Source organism: Podarcis cretensis (genome assembly GCF_951804945.1).
Source record: "Podarcis cretensis genome assembly, chromosome: 11".
NCBI classification, from domain to species: domain Eukaryota; kingdom Metazoa; phylum Chordata; class Lepidosauria; order Squamata; family Lacertidae; genus Podarcis; species Podarcis cretensis.
In genome coordinates this window covers 28,556,003-28,577,552 of record NC_137180.1, presented here as the reverse complement: position 1 = coordinate 28,577,552, position 21,550 = coordinate 28,556,003, and the positions used below count along the sequence as shown (strand labels likewise).

Here is a 21,550-nt window from a genome sequence, read left to right as displayed (position 1 = left end):
TATTTCAGGATGGCGAAGGATAAGACTGCTATCGTGAATTGTACCATCTTCTGCTGAATATTACAGCACCCTGATTGATACAATAGGATTCCTGGAAATTACAGTGGTACCTCTGGTTAAGTACTTAATTTGTTCTGGAGGTCTGTTCTTAACCTGAAACTGTTCTTAACCTGAGATACCACATTAGCTAATAGGGCCTCCTGCTGCTGTCACACCGCCGGAGCACGATTTCTGTTCTCATCCTGAAGCAAAGTTCTTAACCTGAGTTACTATTTCTAGGTAAGCGGAGTCTGAGGTACCACTGTATTGCTACTTTCTCTGTAGAACATATCAAGCTAATCCAGCCACCTGCTGGCTTTGCCTTTCACCCTGGTGACTGAACAGTTTCTCTGTTTCACAAAAGAAATTGGGGCTGTACTCTGGATTTAGGTAGAAAATACTTTAAAAATATGTCCATCCAAAACAGGGGTAGGCAACCTAAGGCCTGGGGGCCAGATGCAGCCCAATCGCCTTCTCAATCCAGCCTGCGGATGGTCTAGGAATCAGTGTGTTTTTACAGGAGTAGAATGTGTGCTTTTATTTAAAATACATCTCTGGGTTATTTGTGGGGCATAGGAATTCGTTCATTCCCCCCCCCCCCAAAAAAAATATAGTCTGGCCTACCACATGGTCTGAGGGATGGTGGGCCGGCCCACAGCTGAAAAAGATTGCTGACCCCTGATCCAAAATGATCAGAGGCCATAACCATATATTAAGTGACAACAGGGGGCAGCAAGGCACTTGCTTTTTGCTGAAGGATTAAAAGTATATCAGGTGAAGCTGGAATGAAACCATCTTGCATGAATTAATTGGGCTTTTAAAATAAAAAAGTAAATAAAAAGTGGAAGTAAACAGTTTGAATCCTAAGTGACAAGATAAATGGCGCTGTGTGACTGCAGCTGAATTCTAAAGTTTGGAGACCATGGTTTAAAATGTCTGGGTGAATCTCCTACCCAGAATTGGAGGATTTTGTTCATTCATTTATTAAAAATATTTGTGTACAGTGGTACCTCTGGTTACATACTTAATTCGTTCTGGAGGTCCGTTCTTAACCTGAAACTGTTCTTAACCTGAAGCACCACTTTAGCTAATGGGGCCTCCTGCTGCCGCTGCGCCGCCGGAGCAAGATTTCGGTTCCCATCCTGAAGCAAAGTTCTTAACCCGAGGTACTATGTCTGGGTTAGCAGAGTCTGTAACTTGAAGCATATGTAACCAGAGGTACCACTGTACCACCTTCCACATCAAAGAAATTGCAAGATGGATTACAGCATAATAAAACAACATTCATCAAACACAGCAAATAAAAAAGGCGTAGCATAACAATAAGCAGAAGAATAGTAGAGTGAAAATAATAACCATATTACATATTGTTGCTATTCTAAAGGCTGTTTTGTTGGTTTTGTGGTATTTTTTGACAGGGAAGCATATTTAACAAATAGCGTTAGAGTGTACATAATAAGGGAAATTTTATTTTGGAACTTCTCTAAGCAGCATGCAAACAGCCAGCAGATGGCACCAGAATCCATTATTTCGCTTTAATTAGCAACTTCCCAGTTTTGTCTGGCGGGGAAGATATGCATTCTGTTACTGAAGGTTATTTTTATTTTACTTCCCTTTTGGCGCTTCTGATTAACAGTGGTGCCACACTATTAGCATAATCTTTAATGTCCCATGAATTTATGCATCCATGTCCGCCCTACTACCGTTGAGTAGAAGGCTGATTTCTAACGGCACAGCCCTTAGTACTATTCCAGCTTCTGAATTGGCTAGAGAACCCAGTAGTCAGGGTCACTAACAAAAAGAGGCTGCCTTTATGGTAGGTAATCTTTCCTAGTAGTACACAGAAGAAAACTGAAAGAAATGGCTAGCGGCAGAGCTGACGGTAAATAAATGACTCACAGATTCAGGGGACAAAGGGAATCACATTTCAGCACAGCTGCCTCTAATGCTATCCTGTAATGCACAGATAAGGTTCCAGGACAGTTGCATAGTGATCAGCACATACTATCAGCACATTCTGAAATGCCGTTTTTGCTGGTATAACATGTTGAGGATCCGCCACTGTTTGATTGCTTCTTTATCCTAGAAGTGACTGGATCCCTGGAGACTATGCTGAAGCTGACTTCTAGTTCCCAGTTCCTTAAAGTTCAAAACATTCCAGCATCAGAAAGCTGATTCCCTTGGTTCCACTACAGATGCTCAGGCGTTCCTCAGTAGAGACATTATTTTGGAAAGCCTTCTCTGCCCAAAGAAACTCAAAAGTACTGGTCAAGTCCAACAGGCTGCTGCTGCTGCTGCTTCTTCTTCTTCTTCTTCTTCTTCTTCTTCTTCTTCTTCTTCTTCTTCTTCTTCTTCGAAAGGATCTTCCATATCAAACTACTTAAAAGTGTAATTTAAACGGAAAGGTTGTGTGAAGGTGGGGGAAATCCTTCTCAACATATAAGTCTGGTCTTTTTAATATTATTGTATACTGGATGTTTCTGAGAAGGGACAATTAGAATACCCATCAAATCAATTGACATGTTATAGGCAGCATCCATAAGTCACAATATTACCTGTCCATCTCAGTTTGCAGGAAAATGCCTTACTGATGAGCATGAAAGCAATTAATCTGTCAAGAGAAACCATAGCCTTGGAATACAGTTATATGGAGAATGGCAATGAATAAAACAGGAAAAAATATCAGCCAAAAGACATCACCATCAGGCCCTTGTTAAGTGAACTTGCACATACCATGTTGGGAAGTTTGCCAGGCCCAAAATAGCAAATAATTGCCCTTCCCTTTCTGCATGCTGGAAACTGGTGAAACATGAGACTTGACAGGATTAAGCCAAAAGGAATACAGTTCATGTGACATCTTTCTTTTTAAACCCAATCGAATCCTTTTGGGTTCTTCCCTCAGTAAGGTTCTTAGGCTGCAGTCTTATACGCAAAGAGACTGAGAGTAAAGCTTATGAACTGGATAGGACTTCCTTCTGTTTAGACACGAGTAGGATTGTGCTGTTAATCATACATCTGACATGAATGGAGGAGTCTGGAAGATACACAGCCAAACCCCCAGTTGCAATTCATGAACCAATGAAGATGGGGCACTTTGATTTGTCCCCTAAAAAGAGCAATTCTGGTGCAGTGTTTAGAATTGGGAGACTAGGGTCCGAATCCCCACTCAGCCACAAAGCTCACTGAGTGACTTTGGACCAGTCACAGTCCCTCAGCCTGACCTACCTCACAGGGCTGTTTTGAGGACAAAATGGGGGGGGGGGAGAGCCACGTACACCACCCAGAGCTCCTTGGAGGGAAAAGTGGTATATAAATGTGCTAAATAAATAAACAAACCAAGATACAGCATTAATTGCACATAAGCAGCTACCGACTGGAAAGCTCAGGGACCAAGAAGACAAGAAATTCAAGAAAGAATGGGAAAAGTTTATAATCTATCTAGGAGACGACTGTAAGCAGGTGAAAACATTAGCAGGATTTAAACCTCACTTGTAAGATAACAAACACTATGGACAATATGGATAGATATAAAATATAGATTATGAAATAATATGCAGTTGAAAATGTTGACAATAGGACCCATGGAGGGGATGGGGGAAAGTCTCAAGATTCAGAGTAATCTCTTTATATGGATGTACATTTGGTATGGTTTTAAATTTATATTTGTAAAATCAAATAAAAAAGATGTGTGTGTGTGTGTGTGTGTGTGTGTGTGTGTGTGTATATAATTATACACCACCCTTTAAATACTTGCTGTCGATTGGGAGGGGGCCACAGAATTGGGTCTGCAGCATGTGGAGAAGGCTTCCAACAAAAACATTGGTCTCATGAGTCCTACCTCTCCTCTGCAATATTTACCAATGTGCTACACTGCAGGGTTGCAGCTACTTTCTCAAACCGACTGTCTTCCCACTGCCAGAGAATTCCTATGTGTGTTCCATCTGTCACCCACCTGTGCCAAGTAGATGAAATGTAGCAGCGCTTGAAATACTAGAAGGAAGCAAATCGTCCTTCCCAGTTCTTCCTGTCTTGGCAACTGAAACAAGATACATAACAGCAGAAAACCAAAGAGAATAAAACGCACACACACACACACACACTTTCAAGGCAATGTACAAATAAATAATAATAAAATAACAGAAGCACCAGCATCAATATTCAATTTCAAATATAAACCAAAAATATCAGTCAACCAATCAGTTTATTATGATCATAGACCAGAAGCAGCCCCCCAAATCTACACCCATTAAAATTATGTCTTCTAGATCAGCATCATTGCTCAGTTAAGAGTGGACTGAAGCATCCAAGCATTTAAAGCCTTAAAAGAAAAGTCCATAAGAATGAGCATCACTGAAAAGGCCCTGTGCCTTGTGCCCACCAGCCTCATGAACCTTACTTACAGGTCCTTGAAAATTGTCTCCATCAGAGCTATTTTTCTAGCTGGAAAAAAAAGCCCTGGTCTACATCATAGGCCCCAGGCAGATTCATACAGGTGCCATTTAGGGCCTTACATATAATTAGCTGCATTTTAAACTGGTACCTGAAATGCAGAACACCAACACCAACAGAATTGGTGCTGTATGTTCGCAAGGAACCAAGGAGCCGCTTGCTACACCAGCTGAAGCTTCCAAGCAGTCTTGAAGGGAGTCCCACATAGAGTGTGGTACAAGGAGTCTCATCTGGATGTAGTTAGGGCTTGAGTGACTGTTGCAAGGTCTATTTTCTGTTGACATGAATGCTATCAGCCAACCAGCTGATAAAAGGCACTCCTGGCAACTGTTCCTTGATAGACAGTACTGTAACTTTTTAAAATTATTTTTAAGAATTCCTGGCAAATGCAACTGCATAGAGAAAACAAGGCATGGTTTACAAAGAGAAAGTTGGAAGAAATAAAGCAATTATTTGGTTACAATAACCCAACCCTGTCAGTTTGATGAAAAGCTTCCATATTTTTATTCTTGAGGACAGAGCAAGTCAGTGTCATGAAAGAAAACCACAATCAGGCAAAAATTGAAAATTGAATTGCAGTTTTAAATGGGAATACAGTGGTACCTCAGGTTAAGTACTTAATTCGTTCTGGAGGTCCGTTCTTAACCTGAAACTGTTCTTAACCTGAAGCACCACTTTAGCTAATGGGACCTCCTACTGCTGCCCTACCGCCGGAGCCCGATTTCTGTTCTTATCCTGAAGCAAAGTTCTTAACCTGAAGCACTATTTCTGGGTTAGCGGAGTGTGTAACCTGAAGCGTATGTAACCTGAAGCGTATGTAACCTGAGGTACCACTGTATGTTTTCTAAAGTCTGCTTTTATGACTTTTTTCACAAGGGGGTGCTAAAGCCTGCTAGATGTCTTATAGAAGCATTATCATTTTCTGATTATTGTTCATAATTTTTTAAAAAAACCCCTTTTTAATCAGCCTCTGGCTTTTCGAGAGGCAAGCCAAGCATATTTCACCAGACTGTTTGCTGATGATTCAGAGGAGAGCTATGGCATGACTCATCGCTTCTGAAATCACAGCCTAAGGGAGGGGGAGCAACTGGCTTTTAAAATCACCCCATGGAGAAGCAACAATTCCTGCTTTTGCTGACAGGAAAACCAAGCATTGAATTGAATAAAGTAAGTGAGCTAAGTCAGGATACTCGCAACTGGAATCTCTGCCACCAGATGATTTTCCGTATTTTAGAAAACAAAACGAAACAGCCAATTCACTCTATGAGATTAAAGGCCTGGGAAAAGGAGGAGTAGAAGAATACCGTTGAAGAATACTACAGAAGCTAGATTTGAGGCTCAGCTACTTGAAGGTTAAAAGAAAAAAGAAGAGCCAGCAAACTTTCTTCTACTAATTCTTCAAAGGGGGCTGGGATGTCACAAACATTGTCAATTTGCCACATGCTTGCTGACTCATCGTTTGCAGGAACCGAATGCTGTTTATGAAAAGGCGATTGTTCTGTAATGTAAAGGTATACCCTCCAACATTTAAGTGGTGGAAATAGGGTCATCCTAAATTATTATTATTGTTATATTTGTACCCCACCCATCTGACTGGGTTTCCCCAGCCACTCTGGGTGGCTTCCAACAAATATAAAAACATTAGAAAAGATTAAACATTTTTAAAAATACCCTATACAGGGCTGCCTTCAGATGTCTCCTAGAGATTGTATAGTTAATTACACTGGTACTTCGGGTTAAGTACTTAATTCATTCCGGAGGTCCATACTTAACCTGAAACTGTTCTTAACCTGAATCACCACTTTAGCTAATGGGGCCTCCTGCTGCTGCCGCACCGCCAGAGCCCAATTTCTGTTCTTATCCTGAAGCAAAATTCTTAACCTGAAGCACTATTTCTGGCTTAGTGGAGTGTGTAACCTGAAACGTATGTAACCTGGTACCACTGTATCTCCTTGGCTCAGGAGTCACATAACCCCATACCCTCCAAAATTTCTCCGATGAAAATATGCGGGTAGCGCTGTGGGTTAAACCACAGAGCCTAGGACTTGCTGATCAGAAGGTCAGCGGTTCGAATCCCCACGACGGGGTGAGCTCCCATTTCTCTGTCCCAGCTCCTGCCAACCTAGCAGTTTGAAAGCACATCAACGTGCAAGTAGATAAATAGGTACTGCTCCGGCGGGAAGGTAAACGGCGTTTCCGTGCGCTGTTCTGGTCCACTAGAAGCGGCTTAGTCATGCTGGCCACATGACCCGTAAGCTGTACGCCGGCTCCCTCAGCCAAAAAAGCGAGATGAGCACTGCAACCCCAGAGTCAGCCATGACTGGACCTAATGGTCAGGGGTCCCTTTATCTTTAAAGAAAAGTGGGACATTGCATCGGGATGGCTTCTGTAAATCCAGGGCTGTCCCTGGAAAATAGGGGTCTGTAAAGGCAGCAGTTTTGTTGCAGGTTCCATTTATTTCTTCTTTCTATTTTTCACATTCGCAGTGGACACCTGGTATTTATCAGTGATTCTGCTTCAGTCCATAGTCTATTTTAAGGTGGTGGATCACGGAGGTTGCTCCTTCAGGCTCATTAATTTATCTCAAAGCAATTAGCTTGATATGGAAGTGGCTGGGGAGCCCTTAGAAAGTGGTCAGGCACTCCCTCCAGGTTGTAATGCCTGGAATTCAAACAGGCAACACCCAGCTTGTCATATTTAACTTCCTTTTACACTGTAGACTTAATTCTTTCTAACCAGTATTCACATGATTAAAATTAATCTTATTTTTTGTAAATAATGTGCATAATGTTAATCTTGATTTTGGCACCCAGAGCAAAGTGTCCCTGCCCCAGTTTTGGTCCTGCTTGTGCTCCATCAAAACCACACCGAAGCTAATGCTGTAATGATAAAGATTGCCTGAGATTGCTTAAGAGCCTAATTAGCTATATACTTAAATACTTTTTGCATTTCATTGCTAGTTGGCTATGTGAGATTGGGCAGAATTTGGTGCAAAAACCTTATACCATTATAACAGTACAATCCCATCTATGTCTACTCAGAAGCCATTAATTTTAGAGGGGTTTATTCCCAGGTAAGTGGGTGCAGGATTGATCCTAGAATGTCCCACTTTTCCTTAGGATGTCCCTATTTTCCTTGGAGAAATGTTGGAGGGTATGGAGTTATCTGACCCCCAAGCCATCTAAAGGCAATCCTGTATAGGAAAGTTTTTTTTTTTTTTTTTTAAAGTTTAATGTTTTATATATGTTTTTATATATGTTGCAATCTGCCCAGAGTGGCTGGGGCAACCCAGTAAGATGTGTGGAGTATAAATAGTAAAATTATCATTAGGGAACGGGTCGTCCCTGTTTTGGAGGGTATGGCTAACATTCTGGAAAATGTTTAAATTTGTTTCAGTGAACTGTGATTAGAAAAATGCAGTGTTCAACTAAAATGACCTAAAATGAAGAATTTGGGATCCTTTGTCTGAGATCTGTTATTAAGTGTGTGTGTGTGTTTAATTCCTTGGTTCTTCCAGAAAAGCGCAATGAAAAGAATGCTTGATTCTATTGCAGCATTTATAACAGGGAGTAGGATCCATCATGTTGAACCCTCAGGAATGCAGTGCAGTCTGTTAGACCTGTTGGCTGCTGATGCTCAGCTGTTGCTTACAATTAAAAGGCATACCTATTCGGAGAATTACATAAAGATCATTTATGTTTCGAATAAGACACACCCTTTCTTTTGTTGCATTCTCTTTACTTACTTTCTGAACACATGTTAAGTGCATGAGCTATGAGCTGAAAGTCCCCACTTCAGATCAGAACCACAAACTCAGAGTAGCAGGTTCCACCTTTTTCTCTTTCTTTCTTTCTTTCTTTCTTTCTTTCTTTCTTTCTTTCTTTCATTTTCTGCTCTGCTTTTCAATCCAGAGGATTTTCAGAGAGGCTTACAACAATTAAAACCCATGAATTAAACAGCTTTTTAATCACATACTGGTAAATTCAGGTTGCAGACTTAAAGATGATTTAGTGCTCTTGCGCAACAAACCCACTTTCCTCTAAAACTGATCTTTTGCAATAAGAAAAAAGACAGGAACTTTTTGATACAATGCTTGATTGTATCAAATGCTTGATACAATGCTATGTAACCTTCCTGCAAACCACTCCATAAATAAGAAATGTTGCCTAACTGTCCAGCAAAAAAATAAAAATAAAAATCAGGTTGAATGCTCAATAAACAGATCCATCTGGAAGCAACCAGAGGGTTATTGTTTTTTTTAATCAAATCTAAAATACTTGGGGAAATATGAAGGCTATCACTTGACACCAAAATATGTCAAACTTCTCCAGGGAGAGTATTTCAACAGCAGGGCTTCACCACTGAAAAGGCTGCAAATTAGATATAATAATGGGTGTAATCTGGTTATAATAATAATAATGGTTTACCTTACAAGGTGGATATGATACATGTGACACACATTGGAAGTTGCTACAAATGGGACAGGCACCCTCTGCGCTCGAGAGACACATTGGGACACATTTGGTGGAGATGGGTTTGTAAAAATAAAATAAAGGCAACATACAATATAGAGAGCCTCTTTATGGGAGTTAGCAGGGAAAGGATAGCTTGCTGCATTTCACAGTTTTGGACTCATATGTGTGGACTTTCTCGTCAGTGCAGGGGCCGCACAAGCCGGTTACCATCCTGTTTCATGCTAGACAAAACTCTCTGACTCTTGCAATTGAACAATGTGTGCAAAGGGCAGCTACAGCCCTGGCATCTAAACCAGCTATCTTGTGATTTGTGATAGCATGACTGTTGTTATGCAGGCATTATGTTCAGTGCTCTTCATCCTTTTTCCGGGTGCCTTCTCTCTGAATTCTGCAGTGGCCAAGTAGGATTTGTGTCAACACTGGAACCGTATTAGTGTGTGTCATATTTGGTGTAATCATCGTCATTATTGTGAGCCCCTCCAGACTGACACACACACCCCTTCCCAAATGTATTCTTCAGCATGTCATTGAAACAATAATATTGCATTAGGGTGGACCATTCATACATCATTATGCTTTATTAGTTGTTCAGTTGTTCTGCAATGCCTCTTTGGTGCTACTGCATTATTGCCACTCTTGCACTATAGCACAACCAAGGCAATAAAATAAATAAACCGAAACACCTGTGGTTTTTTTTTTTAAAAAAAGAAGGTAAAAGAAATGAAGCTGCAGGTCTGCCGCAAAACTTTTGCAGGTGCAAAAAGAAATGAAAATGGCACAATAAAAAGGATATCTGGAGGGGCCTTGTGTTTAACCATGCCTGAAGTGGTGATTGCTTGGGCTCACTTTCCATATTAGTGGTGAAATTCTGGGCTAAGTACTTAGTTAAGGCACAGATGGCATAGTCAAGGCACAAGGGCAAGTTAAACACTCAAAAGCAAATAAATGTGTAATCAAGCAATTCTGGCTCTCGGCAGCTAACATTTTAATGCCACACCATGTTGTGAGGGAGTAAAAAGATCAGAATCCTACCACCAGTTTTATAGGTGGATCCATTAGCGAGCATGATATTTTAATCTCACAGATTATTTAATGCTGTAGGCTCACATTTCCATGGTTTATTAGGTTTATATCTGGACAGATTTGTACATTTCACTTTCTTTTACTAGCAGCTTTTTTATTTATTTATGCCCAAGTTCAACCTATTTTGACAACAGTACTGAAATGTTCTAAACAAGATGTTTGCTGACTGGGAACAGTTATGGTACACCGGTTTGAAATTTACGGCTTGTAATGCCTTAAGAGAGAATGTTATGAAAATGATTTATAGGTGGTACATAACTCCAGTCAAGCTTGCAAAAATTTATCATTTGCCTGATAACAAATGTTGGAAGTGTAAAGAAACCGAAGGTACATTCTTTCACCTTTGGTGGACTTGCCCAAGGATTAAGGCCTTCTGGGAAATGATATATAATGAATTGAAAAAAGTACTTAAGTACACTTTCTTGAAGAAACCAGAGACCTTTCTTCTGGGCATGGTCGGCCAATTGGTGCCAAAGAAGGACAGAACCTTCTTTATGTATGCAACAACAGCAGCAAGAATACTGATTGCGAAACATTGGAAGACACAAGATCTACCCACTCTGGAAGAATGGCAGATGAAGATGATCGACTATATGGGACTGGCAGAAATGACCGGCAGAATTCGAGACCAGGGAAAAGAGTCGGCGGAAGAAGATTGGAGGAAATTTAAAGATTACTTGCAGAAATATTGCAAAATTAATGAATGTTAGAATGTTGTTGGACAGAAATTAAGTGGTTACCAGCTGTAAAGTAAAAGTGGAGTAATAAGCGAAAATAAGTTATAAACAAGTTATATAAGGATTTGCTGAACTAAGATTCGAATGGGAATACAAAAGGGGGAGGTGAGAGGAGGTTCGAGAAATAAGGTAATAGAAATAAGCTTTGGAAATTATATTTGTTTTGTTTTGTTTTGTTTTCTCTTTTTTGATTATGTACCTTTGTATTTTTGTATTTTTGTATCTCTGTATTATGTGCTAAATTGGAAAATCTAATAAATATCTATTATAAAAAAAAATGTTCTAAACAAGCATACATTTGGGTTGAAATTGCACTTAAAACAAAATCCTACGCATGTCTACTCAGGAGCAAGTCCCACTGAGTTCAACAGGGCTTATTCCCAGGTGTGTACACTAAGATTTTGGCCCTTTCTTCTTATATTCTTCCTTTACTGTGGTGGCATACACAGGACTTCACTCCCAGATCCTGCAAGTGCCCCTATTTTCCAGGGATAGCCCCAGATTTACAGAAGCCATCCCGGTTTCTGATTTGACCCCAGAATGTCCTGCTTTTCCTTAGGACGTCCCTATTTGCATCAGAGAAATGTTGGAGGGTATGGAGTTATGTGAACCCCCAAGCCAAGGAGAAAAGTAACTACGCAACCTTCAGAAGGCGCAGCCCTGCATAGGAAAGTTTTTATAAATGTTTAATTATGTTGTTATATATGTTGGAAGCCACCCAGGGTACGCTCCATCTGGTATGCAGGCTGAGACCCTACCTGCCCACAGACTGTCTTGCCAGAGTGGTGCATGCTCTAGTTATCTCCCGCTTGGACTACTGCAATGCACTCTACATGGGGCTACCTTTGAAGGTGACCCGGAAACTGCAATTAATCCAGAATGCAGCAGCTAGACTGGTGACTGGGAGCGGCCGCCGAGACAATGTAACACCGGTCCTGAGAGATCTGCATTGGCTCCCAGCACGTTTCTGAGCACAATTCAAAGTGTTGGTGCTGACCTTTAAAGCCCTAAATGGCCTTGGTCCTGTATACATAAAGGAGTATCTCCACCCCCATCGCTCAGCCCGGACACTGAGATCCAGCACCGAGGGCCTTCTGGCGGTTCCCTCACTGCGAGAAGTGAGATTACAGGGAACCAGGCAGAGGGCCTTCTTGGTAGTGGCACCTGCCCTGTGGAATGCTTTCCCAGCAGATGTCAAGGCAATAAGCAACTAACTTACTTTTAAAAGACATCTGAAGGCAGCCCTGTTTAGGGAAGTTTTTAATGTTTGATGCTATATTGTGTTTTAATATTTGGTTAGAAGCTGCCCAGAGTGGCTGGGGAAACCCAGCCAGATGGGTGGGGTATTATTATTATTATTATTAATAATTATCCCAGTCAGATTGGTGGGGTATAAATAATAAAATTATGATGTTGATGAAATAGGACATCCCTATTTTTATCAGAGAAATGTTGGAGGGTGTGCACTCCCCCATCCAGGCACCCATCTGGTCCAGACTTGTGTGCCTTCAGGAAGCAGTGGTTTCCTTTATTTGTGCAAACATATCTGGTAGGTTTTATTCTGCTGAAAAATATTAAGCTTCTGGTGGGTGAGGCACATTTTTATCTTGTTTGAACTGAGCCAAGTCTTATCATGTAGGAGGAGTACTGGCTGGGCTAGAAGTTCAACCCCCAGATGTTTTGGCCTATGATTTCCATCTTCTGGGCTCTTTGAAAGTTGCTTTGCAGTTTGTTACCATTGCCCCTTTCAAGAAGTGGCTGGGGAACTTTCCTGTTCTTTTTTCTTTTCTTACAAAAGTTTTTATTAAAGATTTCTTAGTTTACAAAAATAAGTGGATTGTCTCTTTTTCCAAGTTGCGTTTTCTACAGATCAGTTTCGTTTGTTGCGAGACATTAGCGTTACATACAGTGTTCAGTTAGGAAGAAAAGGGGGGAGAATGGACAAACTAGGGACCACCCAAATGCTCTGGCTAATACACCACCATTTACATGCCCTCTTAAACAATCCAGTAGCAACTAGGCCCTCGACAACCTTCGAACGTTCCTGTTTTGCCTGCCAGAAACAAAGTCTCTCCAAAGTAGCAAGAAAGTGGGATCGTCTCCTTCCTCGCTCAGCGCCCCGTCTGCCTGAGAGAACTGCGCTCAGTTCAAACAAGATAAAAATGTAGCCTCGCCCAGCCGGGTCAGGAGTCTCAGCTGAACGTCTTAGCCAGCGAACGAAACAAAACAAACTCGCCACCGAGTCTCTTTTGCCGAGCCTCGCTCCCCTCCCTTCTCCACAAACAACCGAAGCCGAGAGCTTTTTGTCGGTTGCTTGTTGCTAAAGCGGCGGCTGCAGGAAGAGGAGGGACCTAGCGGTGCCTGGCTTTTGGCACCACCGGGGGGGGGGGGTGGCCGTCGGAAAAGCTGCTTCATAGCCGTCCGGACCCTGCCCGCTTGGCTCGCCTTCCCTCTGGCGGGAGTTATTATTGCCTCGTCCTCGCGCCACAGAGGACGTGAGGGGGGAAACAAACACACCCGCCTGTCAACATGTCCCAGCCGCAGAAAGGCAAGAAAACTCCCGCCAAAGAAGGCAGATCCGTAAGTAGCGGCGCGGGCGGAGAGGAAGGCTGTTTTTATTGGTGTGGGTTTTTTTTGCCGCGGGGCAAGAGGCTGAGGGAGAGAAGCGGGCTGGGGGGCGGGCTGAGGAATGTGCCCCCCGGCGCCCTGTGGGGCTGAGGCAGAAGGAAAGGAGACAAGCGAGAGCAGTGGGTGGGGCTGGGTGGGGCGAGGGCAGCGGCGCAAGTGAGGGAGCTTTGTACGCGCGCGCAAGATTGGAGCAACTGGCCCGTTACCCCTTCAGACGCAGCCCCTGAGGGAGAGGGTAGGCCAGGGAGTCTGCCCCATACTCGCCCCCAGGAACATGGCAGTCCTGAGAGAAGGTGACAGTTCCCCTCCTTCCTAGTGGGGCGTATTTCGGAGAGGGCCGCCCACCAACAGACGGCTAACATTCTCGCTCCGGCCCCAGGAAGAGACGCAACGCGTGTCTCTCGACTCGGGACTAGAGGTCCGGGCAGAGCTCGGCAGAGTTGTCCCCCGCGAGGGATTGTGGGGAGCGAGTGAGCGGTCTTCCTCCCCTGTTGTATCATGGCGGGTGGAGATTAAAGCTCAGGGCGCCTCCCTTAGGCTCTGGGTGTGTGAGGCTCGCTCGGTGACTAACCATTTCTGGACAAATTCCAGAGAGGGTAGCCCTTGTTAGTCTGTTGAGGCGGTGACAATGGCTGTACTGTGCCATTTTTTAAAATAAATAAATAAAAAGGAACAATTCGGTTCCAGTCCCTGAAAGTTTATGCCACACCAAAATGTTAGTCTTTAAAATGGCACAAGATGTGCTGGTTCTTCTCTGCAGTTGGTAAACTGAAGGGGTCAGGCTTGCCCCAAGGCCCTGCTTTTGGAATTGGAAGTTTTGCCTACTAATCCCAGGCGCAAGCAGGCTCCCTCTGGCTCCTCTGTTGGGAGGCACTCTGTATGTGCTCAGAGGCATTTGTCATCAACACATCATGCATTCCAGGACCAACCATGGGCCCTGAAAATGTGTTGCTGGCTGTAAGCAAGCTCAGTAGGTAGAGCATGAGACTCTTTAATCTCAGGGTTGTGGGTTCGAATCCCACGTTGGGTGAAAGATTCCTGTATTGCAGGGAGTTGGACTAGATGATCCTTGTGGTCCCAACTCTACAAATCTATGATGGGTGATGTAAGCAGCTTTCTAGGATCCCTCCAGACCATATGTATTTTGCATTCAAGCACATTCAAGAGATTCAGACATCATAATGTGAAATTTAAGTTGTGGCAATTAAAGTAGATTGAATGTCCCCCTTGTCCTAGTGCAACAAAAGTACTATTAAACAAGAAGTTTCTGAGGTTAGGAAACTGATAGGGTACTACAATGAACTGAACTGAAATGTGTGGAATGATTAACAGGAAGAAATCCTCCACAAGCAAATCAGGATGGATGTTCATTATCATGAAACCTCTGCACAAACAAATCAGAATGAATGCTCAGTAAAAAAAACCTGGTATAGTCCAAGTGCCGCAAAAGTTTTGTGAAAGCAGATCAGGGTGAACGTTCAATAAATAAGTGATCTGGAGGAGTCCCTAAAGTGGGAGAGACAGCAATCCACTCGAGGCCTAAGGAGTTGGGGCAAGAGATTGTCCAGGGCATTTTCTCCAAGAAATAAGGGGAAATGATATGTCTTGGGCAATAACTCTTCACTTTCAAAACAATTAGGGAGACTGTAAAGTTTAGAGCTGCTGCTCCTATAACCAAGGAAGGCCTGTAGCTCAGGGGTAGAACATCTGGCTTTGCATGTAGAACAGGCATAGGCCAACTCAACCCTCCAGATGTTTTGGGACTACAACTCCCATGATCCCTAGCTAACAGGCCCAGTGGTCAGGGATGATGGGAATTGTAGTCCCAAAACATCTGGAGGGCCGAGTTTGCCTATGCCTGATGTAGAAGGTTCCAGGTTCAATCCCTCGGTAGCACTGGTTAAGACCCTGAAGAGGTTCTGCCAACAGTGCTGAGCTGCATGGACCAATAGTCTGAGTCAGAGCCTGCTTAGAACATTATTGTTAAGGCAAGCCTATTCAGACAAGCTGATTTTCTTCGATCTTTTTTTTACCCTTATTTTTAATTATTTTAAAACTGTTCTAATGGTCTTTAACTGTGTTTATTTATAATTTTATTATTTCTTTTTAAACCACCTAGTGGCTTTATTGCAATCAAGTCGTACATAAATTCTGTTAAATAACTTTTTTTTAGAAAAATAAGCAAGGCAGCTGCTTGTGTTTCTGTAGAACAGCAGATGGCAGCCTGGCGTAGCTCAGTTCAGTGTTTAATTTGAGACCAGTGTCTAAAGCCACAGCTCAGTCCCAGCCCTTCCCTGTCTGCAATAAAGCCAATCCTCAGCATTCCCCGTCTCTGCCAACTTTCCCCGTGACCAAGTCCGCTACTGAGTTCTGCAGTTGCCAGCTGGTGTGAACAACCCTTCTCTTTCTCATAATGCCCCCTCCTTCATTTTGTCCATATTATTAGCTGCAATTCCCCCCTCACCCCGTGTGGGTGGGTGGGTGGAATAAAGCACTTGGGGACAATGTTGCAGTGAGGTTAAACCCAACCTACTCTAGAGTAAGTGACCTGTCCCTTCTCCCTCAAAGAGGACCTGAATGATATAAAAACTCTCCCTCCACATACACAAAAAGCATTTCATTTACCTCTGATCATGGACTTAGCCAGGATTTATTGGGGGGTGGTGGTGGCAGGATTTATGTTAGAGGGGACAGAACCGATCTTTCTTTAAGTATTTTTATTATTGATTTTTTATTTGATTATTGATTTGGGGGAGGGTAGATGCCCCCCCCCACTCCCCTGGCTACACTCATGCGTCTGGCCATGTGCAGAGTGCCTTTCCTTAGTTGTGGGCTGCCAACATCATCCCATCCAACTGGGAAGCAGAATAGGGGAAGCTCTCCCTGGTAGTTGTAGGAGAAAAGGACAGAGCCATTTCCTTCCTCCTGAAAGAAATCGGTTTGGGGAAAGGAACAGAAACCTTTGGGACCTGCCTGCCCACTATGAATTAGGCGGGGGGGGGGGGGGATGAAATCCTACCTCAAGCCACACTCAACATTTACAGTTCACACCATACATTGAAAGTGCCCACTTCCAAAACTTCGGGATCTGTAGCTTACAACTACAAACTACAGTTTAACGAACTACAGTTCCTGTGATTTGGGGATGTGTGCTTCAAATGTGTGGTGTGATTTGGTCTGTTTGGCTCTCTGTACAGTACTTCTGCTTCGTTTTATTTGGCATCTGTTGCTTTATTTTGTCGTGTTTAAATATGAATAAAATCTATTGTTGCGGGGAGGGGGGGGAGATGTATGGTTTGTACATAGCCCAGGGCTCAGGCAGCACAGCCAGCACCAGGGAGGTCCCACTACAGGTTCTGTACCCTGAAGGCGAACAGAGCACGCCCTTGCTCGTCACTAGCCGCAGATCTTCCCTCTCCCCCCGAAATGGGTTAACTTTGTGCCACTGCCGCCAAACCCAAAGGAGCAGCCGCAACAGGCGCAAGCACCCCCACCCCACCCCGGCCTCGCCCTTTCTGGCTTCACCGCCTGCGGAGGGGCGGGGCCGGTGGCAACAAGGACCAGGCCACGCCCCCTTTTCCCCTCCGCCAACCTGCCCCGCCCTAGTAGAGGAAGCAATGCAATCCAGCCACTCGTAGCTGAGTTTGTGAGCGCGCAGTTGGTGCTACTGAACCTGAAGTTTGGAGGGATCGATCGGAGAGGAGGAAGCAGGAACCCAGGATGGCTTTTGCAAGCTGGTGGTATGCGACGGTAAATAAGAGGGATGTACTCTGATTGTTTGCTGTGGGTTTTGTGCTGTTTCTTTTTGGTCTTCACGCTGCTGACTGTGTATAGATCTTGTCAGGGAGTGTCAGTCATCATGGGCAATTGTGTAGATAAAGGGTGAATGGAGAGGAAAGCTCAGCTGGAGAGCTTAAGTGCACACCTATGCGCAGGTTACGCCAGGTATGCATTTTCCCACAGAACAGGAAGCTTCACCCACTTATGGTATGCGGAGGAGAGTAGCTCGCAGGATTCCATTGCAGCATTTTCCACTTTAAAACGTGGGGAGCTTTTGGGGCGTCACAACAGAGGGAAAGTGGAAGTGGTTCGGAAGACCTGGGGAATAAATCTTTTGTGCATGGTTTTTGGTTTTGGTTTTTTTTGCCTGGAATGTAGTAAAGTAGACCGTGGACAATTTGTTTAGTACAATACTTCCTCATGCTTGTCAAGAATGATCGGTTGGCACTCATGACATTGGATGGTTTGAGAGAATGGCATGTGAATCTTTTAGGAAATTATTGGTAGTTTCGGGGTTTTTGATGTGTGCTGATATTGTGACAAGTCAGGCTTTAATATTCCTTCTTATTATGGAGACTAGACATACAACCCACAGCTAATTAAAATTAATGACAGGTCTTCTAAGCATGCTGTCCTAAGCCCACTTACCTGAGTGTAAATGCCACTGAATTCAGTTGGATGTTCTTCTGAGTAGACATGGTTAGAATTGTAGTGGAACTTTTGGGCTGTATTATTGCAAAGTTTTATAGATTGCTTAAAAAATCAGTTTTCTTCCCCCACCCTCAGTAATGTTTTTAATTGGAAAAGGAATTTAATTGGGAAAGGTTCGTTTTTCTGATGCTAAAATGACAGCAGTAGGCTTTACTGCATTATTGGGAAAGAGTTTAGCATTTCACTTAAAAAAAAAAAGCTCCTGGCTTTAAGAGCTTTACTTTTTTAATGGTATTTCTGGCTTGAGGGCACCTCCTAAAATAAATCACAACTGTTTGAAGTTTTGACAGTTCCCATCACACAAGATCATCTCAAGTAAACCTGCAATTACTAAAAAAGAAAAGAAACCAAAACAGCCATCCCTTCAATTTGCTGACCTTGAAAATTCTAGTGGATCGTTGTAAAATTGCAGAAAAGGGGTGGTGATGGAATAATACACCCTGAGAGATCTGTGGGCAGAAGCAGGTAGCTACATTCATACAGTGATAGTTATCTGGATCCCAATTGACTGACAGTATGTCAATGTCTTGATAGAAATGCACTAGGGCCACTAAACTCAATATAAGGAAATGTGGTGGTATAAATATTCTAAACAAACTGGCTGTGCACTGCTGCAGGTGACTTGTGGCCACATGTAAGAGGCTACAGTGGGGGTTGCTTAGGTTGGAGAACAAAATATGTGCCCAGCATTGGTGCCATAATTGAGAAATAAAAGCAACTAACTGCATTACTCAACACAGATGCATTTGTAGCACAGTTCTCCCTCAGAAGTAAGACCTATTCAATTCAGTTGGGGCTTAATCCCATTTCTGGATCAAGACTGCAGCCTTAACCTCCTTTACCTGGGAGCAAGCCCCGATGAATTCTGTAGGACTTACTTGTGAGAAGACATGTTTAGGATTTGATTACAAGTCCTGCTGATTAAGATAATTTGGGATAGGACTGCAGATTTAGTAACTTTATCCGATTCGTGCAAAATATTCAAATACTGACTTCCACAGAGTGTTTTTGGGAGGGTTCCCATGACCCACAAGCTATATCTGGCCCATTGCTTAATTTTATCTGGACTTCGGTTTCCATCTTTGGAAACGCAGAATTGGCCAGCTATCTGCTAGCCCAGTTTGTACTTTCAAATCTCTCCTCAGGTGGTAGGTTGGCCAGCCTCCCTCCTGAGAAAGGATGCATTTGAAAGCAGAGACCAGATTGGCTAACATCTGGCCCAGTTGATGCTTTGAAACAAACCAGGCGGCAACTCAGCATTGGACAGCCTCCCACCTGAAGGGAGCTTTGAAAGAAATCTCTGGCTTATAGCATGGGCGTAGCCAGGATTTTGGTTGGGGAGGGCAGGCTTTTGTTAGGGGGAGGAAAACCTCAGTTAAGTATTTTTATTGATTTTTATTTAGTGGGGGCAGCTGCCCCCCTCCTTGGCAATACCGATGGCTTATAGCAGGACTGACCCACACATTCAGTTCGGAATGTACTAAGAGGATAGAAAAAAGGATCACCCATTGCTAGAGGGAATTGATTAGGATATGCATACTTTTAATTCAATTAATATTAATTTTCTTTCTCAGTTCCTGTTTTATCTTTACATCTGAATCAATTAGCTTCTATTAGCAGGTGTAGATGAAAGGTAGTTGGTATTCTTAATTAGACTTGGGAATTCAAGTAGAGGCATAATGAAGCAGCTGTGGATTGTCATATACAGATTGTGCTTATGGGCACGTTGATGGTAAGAACCACCCAGGGAGTCTTTGTGCATAAAATGAGTTGAACCCAACGCCTCTTGTTAGCTCTAAATTCTCCAGGCAGATGCCTGAAGTAAACAATCATTTTTCTTGCATGTTCTGGAGTATTATTTTTTCCAGGAACGAGGTATAAACTTTGGGCTTCTAGTTTTGCAGTCAGTATGTCCTTAAATGAAACAGTAAGAATACACAGTCCTTTTCAAAATCACACATTATGTGTTTGTGTACAGACAAATCTCCAAGGCTTGGCAAAATGTGGCTGGCCTGCAACTTTGCCATAGACCTCCAGTCAACCTCTTTATCTCACTTGTGCCTCGGTTATGAGAAATGACATAACTTGCAAGTTTAGCAGCCTAGTGTGTAAAACAAAGATCTCTTGAGTCCTAACTGGCTACCAGTGATACCACTGAAAACCAAACATTGTGCCAGCAATCCACAGGTAAATGAACACTAAAGTGTCTGGCAAGGCCATCAAAGTCAGGTAATCATGGGTGCTCAAGATTGTATTAAGATCTTGTGCCTAAATCTACTTCAGCAGCATAATGTTAATTGCAGGGACTAAATGTAGGCCAATACAGGGCCATTCCTGCTGTTAGGTAGGGTAGGGTGGCTCTCTCATGTGGCTGATAATAATAATAATAATAATAAATTTTATTTATATCCCGCCCTCCCCAGCCGAAGCTGGGCTCAGGGCGGCTAACAACATTAAAACAGTATGACATTATAAAACATTATAAAAATGAATTAAAATCAAAATTGATGGCAACCATAAACTAAAGCTTTGTAAAGATTGCCAGAGGAGGGGGTCAGGCTGCGCCCTGACCAAATGCCAGGTGGAACAGCTCTGTCTTGCAGGCCCTGCGGAAAGATGTCAAGTCCTGCAGGGCCCTTGTCTCTTGTGACAGAGCGTTCCCCCAGGTTGGAGCCGCAGCCGAAAAAGCCCTGGCTCTAGTTGAGGCCAGCCTAACCTCTCTGAGGCCTGGGACCCTCAAGGTGTTTTTATTTGAAGATCGTAAGTTCCTCTGTGGGGCATACCAGGATGCTGTGTTTGTATGTGTCACATGGCTGTCCTGCACGTTTCGCCAACCAACCTGTTGCCCTCTAGCATGGTGGAGTATGGTATCCCATTGCCACTCACATGCAAGTGCAGTTGGCACCTCTATACTGAATGAAGACACACCAATGTTGTTTTCATTGGGCAGCATCATAGTCTTGGGATGGCCCTGCTGCACATATGGTTTGTGTGTTAAACAACCACACATACTAGACAGTGTGATGTAGTGGTTAAGAGCGGTAGTCTCGTAATCTGGGGAACCGGGTTTGCATCCCCGCTCCTCCACATGCAGCTGCTGGGTGACCTTGGGCCAGTCCCACTTCTTTGAAGTCTCTCAGCCCCACTCACCTCACAGAGTGTTTCTTGTGGGGGAGGAAGGGAAAGGAGAATGTTAGCCGCTTTGAGACTCCTTCGGGTAGTGATAAAGTGGGATATCAAATCCAAACTCTTCTTCTTCTTCTACACATACTAAAAGGGTTGTGACAGATATACACGTAGGCCATTTTGATTGGTTTTAAGTGACTTATTAAATGCAAAAGTGATAAAATGAACAAGATAAGATACCCCTTTTTCCAGGGCAGAAGACCCGAACTCTCATGTTGCATATAAAGGAATCTGTGGTTCTCCAGAAGTTGTTGAGCTTCAGCTCTCATCAGTCACAGCCAGCATAGTCAATGGTAGGGGATGATGGGAACTGGAAGTCAGCAATATTGGAAAGGCCACAGATTCTTCATCTCTCTTATAAACAGGGCAGTCAGATTGCCAACCAGTTGTGTGCTTTTATCAGCAAAGCTTCAAACTGATACCATTTGTGGGCTAATACACAGCGATAATTTTCAGAATCTG

General features: G+C 43.2%; 1 protein-coding gene across 5 annotated transcripts in view; it reads left to right on the top strand.

Moving 5' to 3' along the window:
• Window positions 1-13,140: 13,140 nt before the first annotated feature.
• The window catches only part of CAST (calpastatin), a 61,307-nt gene continuing 52,897 nt past the window's right edge, over window positions 13,141-21,550 (top strand). For 2 of the 5 annotated variants that reach the window (XM_079995433.1, XM_079995429.1), the window contains exon 1: window positions 13,149-13,363. In XM_079995433.1, coding sequence (XP_079851559.1) covers window positions 13,313-13,363 — 51 coding nt within the window. In that variant the 5' untranslated portion in view covers window positions 13,149-13,312. Of the gene's footprint in view, window positions 13,364-17,011; window positions 17,162-21,550 lie in introns of those variants that run through there. The other 3 variants (XM_079995431.1, XM_079995430.1, XM_079995432.1) reach the window with 3 other exon arrangements.